We start from the raw sequence: 5,211 nt of genomic DNA on the forward strand, positions 1-5,211 counted from the left end.
TGGGATCGAGCCCCACATCGGGCTCTCTGCTCAGCAGGGAGCCTGCTTCTCCCTCTCTCTCTGCCTGCCTCTCTGCCTACTTGTGATCCCTGTCTGTCAAATAAATAAATAAAAAAAATCTTTAAACAAAAAAAAATGTAAAACATTTAAATGTATTTTTAAAAAGGTTTCAAAAATCTATGAAGAGTATTTAAAAAATAAATAAAATAAGTATGCTGTCATTTAAATGAAAAATGTTTAGTTTCTTTAAATTTTAAAGAATTCACTTAAATTTATTTTAAAAATCTTATGAATTATATTAAACCAACTATTGTAATATCTTGAAATTTTAAAGCAATTTAAATTTAAAAAACTTTAAAAAATTTTATGAAGTATATTAAATATTACATTATATAATTTATGTTAGATAAATATTTTTTAAAAGTTTAGACTTTTAAAAAATTCTTTGAAACTTACTTAAAAATGTATAAATTTTAGGGGCACCTGGGTGGCTCAGTGGGTTAAGCCACTGCCTTTGGCTCAGGTCATGATCTCAGGGTCCTGGGATCGAACCCTGCATGGGGGGGGGGGGTCTCTGCTCAGCAGGGAGCCTGCTTCCCCCTCTCTCCCTGCCTGCCTCTCTGCCTACTTGTGATCTCTCTCTGTCAAATAAATAAATAAAATCTTTAAAAAATGTATAAATTTTATAAATTGCATGAAATAAGTACTAAGTTATACAATATCCATCAAACGATGTATTACATATGTTTAAGTACATATATATACTTCTATATAGTCAGGGTATAGTTAAATACACAGTCCCTGCAAGAAATAAGTCTGAAAATGTGTGAAGGAACCAAGGCCCCCGTCTCCCTCCTCCCCAGTACAGTGCCCCAGCTGCAACCACCGTTCAGTTTGTGTGTCCTTTTCATTTATTTATTTATGTGCAAATCGATATGGCCATGCAGACTTACGGACTCCGGACTCTGTTGTTCCTCTTCTATGCGACCCACTTTCCTCCCTTACTGTGTGCCGTGGGCGCATCTCCATGACCGCCACGTGCGGTCCTGCCTGCCTCCTTTGCTGGTGGAGGGAGCAGGAGCGGGGACGGGCTGGGTCTCCTGGGTCATTAGTGCTCCAGTATGACGCTCTCGAGGACCGAGGGCATCCGTGTCCGCAAGGACGCTGAAATATCGTGGAGCTATTCAGAAGCTGGAGGGGGCTGTCCCTGTGAGACGCGGACGGGTGCCCCCACAGGGCAGTGACCTAAGGTGGAGTTGCAGCGTGGAGGAGATGGTGAAGGAACCCCTTTGTCTGGAACAGTCAGTTCCTGTGCCTCGTACATCCACCTGAAGTGCCTAGCATGTGTTTCTAGAAGGATACTGTCAGCAGTGGGAGCCTATAACAGGTGTATGGGCGGCCCCGGGGAGACGGGGGGTGGGGTGGGGGGGGCGGTGGTGTGGCAGGTTCTCCTCGCTCAGTCTCTGCCATTCCCTTTAACCACGAAGCATTCATGTGGGTATTAACAGCGCTCATCTCTGACGGCAAAGACGACTCCTTTTTTCTTAATGTTTTTTGTTTGGTTTCTTTGTAATTCTTCATCCCAGACCTGTATTCCTTTTAAGAAAGTTGTGATACAGTATACGTAAAACTTGGCTGCTGTGCACTCGGAATAGTCTTCGAGATTTTGATAGAAATGGTAACATCTGAGAATTAAGTTGGAGAGGATAGACAACATGCGTTGAGACTTCCTACCCAGGCATCTGGGCTGGCTCGCCATCCACACCTCTTTCCGTTTTGGGGTGTGGGAGAGTGGCGGGAGGGGGCTCTCAGCCTTGATGGCTGCCTCTCTGACCCGTGCCCCACCCTTGTCCTTCCCGACAGCCCAACACCGAGGGCATCTGGGAGCTGATGACCGGAGGGGTCTTCTACTGCTTGGGTATGGTGTTCTTCAAGAGTGACGGGAGGATCCCCTTTGCCCACGCCATCTGGCATCTCTTTGTGGCCTTCGGGGCTGGTACCCACTACTATGCCATCTGGAGGTACCTCTATCTGCCCAGCACCCTGCAGGCCAAGGTGTCCAAATGAGACAGCCCAGACTGCACAGGGTTGGAGCATCGCGAGAAGTGTTTCTATGAACTCTGGTCCAGAGCACGGCTCCCAGGCCCATCTGCACGTCCACGGGCAGAGTTTTGATGGGTCGGAGGCTACTCCTGGGAACAGCCAGAATGTCCTTCGGGTCCCAGGTGAGGAAGAAAGCATGTAGTCATTTTGGCAGAGAAGCCATTAACCCTGTAATGTGTTTCTATTCTAGGCAAGTGTTTCCTAATTCAACCAACATTAACATCCACAGAAAAGGGAGCAGACATTGTCCTGGCAGACTGGGGGACCCTGGGCCTGTGTGGGAGTCGGTGGAGTAGTTTGTACCCCACTGGCCAGGGCCTCCTCTGCGACCAAAGTCCTGGCTGGGGGATTGTACCCTGTTCAGGGAAGAGGTCACCCAGCCTGTAGATCAGGGATGGTGAATATCCGTGACCGTAGCAGACATCACCAATCAACTGCAGCATGGCACGGAATCAGGATTCTCCTCCGGGAGGGGCTCTGGGCGGCCACGAACCTATGGACTCATCACTCACGATGGCACCCCTTAGACTCTCCTGTCCAGTGTGCCCTGCCGTGGGAGCACAGCCAGACCATGTCGGGGAGCCTGCTTATCTCCTGCTGGGGAAGCTCCCGGGGCAGGCCGTCTGGGGGGCAGTGAAGGGAGACCGAGGCAGACAGCTCGAGCAGCCCCTGGCTTTCTGCTCTGCATAGCTGCCTCTCAGAACAGAGGAGGAGTGAGTGGTAGGGGATGAGGAAGCTGTTACTTGGCTGTTTCTTCTGCTGAAAAAAATCGAGAGAAAGCATCGGAGCCATTCGTTCCGGGGGGTCTTGCTCACCTGCTCCAGATTTAGGGCTTGTGATGCCAGCATTCGGATTCTTGCTTGGTGCCAAGCAGCAGCCCTTGGAAGCTCCTCCGATGAGCCCTGGAGGGAAGGCCTGGCTAGTTTGATAGGGATTTGGGCAGAGCGTCCCCAGCGTTGGGATACCCCTACCTCTCAAGCCGCTAGTGGCCCCATGACAAGGCTTCCAGGGACCCGTCCTCAGAGCGTCCCCCTGGGCCTGGGCTGGCCCCTCTGTAGCTGATGCTTGGACGTTTACTGGGGAAGGGGATCCAGGCCCAGCTCCTGAGCTGAACGGGAACCTCGGAATCTCTGAATCAAGGATCTGTCAAGGCAGACAGTCCTCAGCCTCCAAGACAGGACACCTTGTGCTTAGTTCTAGTACATTCCAAAAGTATTTCAGGGTTCCTGAAATCCCATTTACCGAAGCCAGTAGGAAATCATCAGACACATTCCTCAGACAGGCGGGTTCTGAGCTGACAGACTCTGGGGGTAAGCTTTGTCTGCTTGCCTTGTGTGTGTGTGTGTGTGTGTGTGTGTGTGTGTGTGTGTGTGTCTACACTGACACACCCAGCCTCGAGAAGCTGCCTTCATCCAGTCTGCCCACCGTCAGTTGGGGTCAGGGTTGGAGGTTGGGGTGGGGAGAGGAAGTTTGTGGGGGAGGGCCCCCTAGAGAGGGGCTTGCCAGTGATGGGGGGACAGGGACACTGACCTGGGACTTCTTTATTGGCCCCAGAGCTGAGCTCCTTCTGTGACACTTGCATCTCCTTCTGCCCCCTCCTTTTGGCTACTTGACTTGGATTTTCCCCAAGACAGCCTGCCCCTTTATGCCCACCTTTGGAGGTGCTGGTTCACCCCCTCATCCACCCATCTTATTCCTACTCATCCTCCAAAGCCCTGCTCAGGCATCAGTATCGAGGGACTTCTGGCCTTCCTCTGACTTAGGGCTTCCCACCTACTTCCCATCACCTCCCCTCCACCCCGCCCCCACGCTTACCTGCATCGAGGCTCGGAACTCTATCCTTCATCACCCTGGTCTTTGCACCTGCCTTCCACCCCGGGAGCTCTCTAAGGGATGAGCTGTGTCTTGCTGGACTTGACATCCAATCTGGCTGCTTCTGTTTGTAAGGGCTTGGGCAAGTTCCTTAACCTCAGCTCTAAGATGGGGATAGTAAGGCAGCACCTTGCAAGTTTGCTTAAAGATTCAGTAGGGTAATGAATGTGAAATACCCAGCCTGGTATTCTGATTAGCTCCTTTAGCTGTCCTTGGGATAATGTCCTTTGATAATGAAGATGACCCTCGTCCAGGAATGTCAGCTGTGCTGGCCAAAGGAGTGAATCACTAATAGTGGAATTTCCGACTGTGGACAGGCTGGTGAGGACACTGCTGTAGGGCCGTGACCACGTTCCTTCCCCTTGGTCCAATTCAGGATGTTTCCCATGAACCTTTTCTCTTCCTCAGCATCATTGTGAAAGTGAGTTTCCCAGCATTCCATTTCACCCAAACCTAGGCCCTGGACCTCCCCCAAAGTGTGTCACCAGCAGTGCAGGGAAGGAAAAGATGTTCCTCAGGCCAGTCCCTCCTGTGGGTAAGTGTTCCAGTCTGTGCGCTGGGCAGGTGGGGTGGAGAGGGTAGGGCACTGGGAACTCAGATGCCAGCTCCCTCTTCCTGGCCACCTTTGAGGCTGTCACATGCTAGAACGATCCTGCAGAGTAGCTGTCATGTCCCAGGGAACCAGGGAGGAGGTCAGAAGGACTCTTCCATGCTCTGGGCTCTTCTGTTGCTGCTCCTGAGTTAGGCAGGCTGGGGGACAAGCCTGGAGGTGACAGCCTGCTTAGCGAGTCCCCCGGCCATCATGAGGGTGGAGAGTCCTGCCTGCCAGCCGGCAGGCTATCCGTGACAGGCCCTGAGGGGAGCTTGCTGACGGCTGTCCCCGGAGCCAGCAGCTTTCAGGCCAGTGGGCTTTAAGCCAACATCACGGACCAGAGCTGCCTTTTTCCCTTGATTGGAAATCGTGCATATGGTGGGAACAGGGCTGATGTCCTTCTTTCAGGCTCAGGCTGGGGAGGATCCTAGGAAAGCGCTGGGCAGGGATGGGGGCAGGATGGGAGTTGCGAGGGGGCCTAGATGGAGGGCCCAAAGCCAGGCTGGTGGTGGGCGGGGGCCTGGCACAGTGGGGTGGCCTGGGGGGCTTCCTGAAAATGCTGTCCTCCTGGGTTTTCACCGCACCAGGCTCTCCTTTCCAAATTCCTCTGCAAATGCTGTGGCGCTTCCGCTGAGCTCCTGCAT

The 5,211-nt window shown here is 52.1% G+C and overlaps 1 protein-coding gene across 1 annotated transcript in view; it reads left to right on the forward strand.

Moving 5' to 3' along the window:
* LOC111145509 (monocyte to macrophage differentiation associated 2) overlaps positions 1 to 2,067 on the forward strand; it is a 33,858-nt gene extending 31,791 nt beyond the window's left edge. The window contains exon 8 of the mRNA XM_022500401.1: positions 1,864 to 2,067. Within this exon, the coding sequence (XP_022356109.1) occupies positions 1,864 to 2,067 (204 nt within the window). The remainder of the gene's footprint in view (positions 1 to 1,863) is intronic.
* Positions 2,068 to 5,211: the final 3,144 nt, after the last annotated feature.

The sequence above is a fragment of the Enhydra lutris genome, unplaced genomic scaffold, assembly GCF_002288905.1.
Source record: "Enhydra lutris kenyoni isolate GAN:26980312 unplaced genomic scaffold, ASM228890v2 scaffoldscaffold13, whole genome shotgun sequence".
NCBI classification, from domain to species: Eukaryota; Metazoa; Chordata; class Mammalia; order Carnivora; family Mustelidae; genus Enhydra; species Enhydra lutris.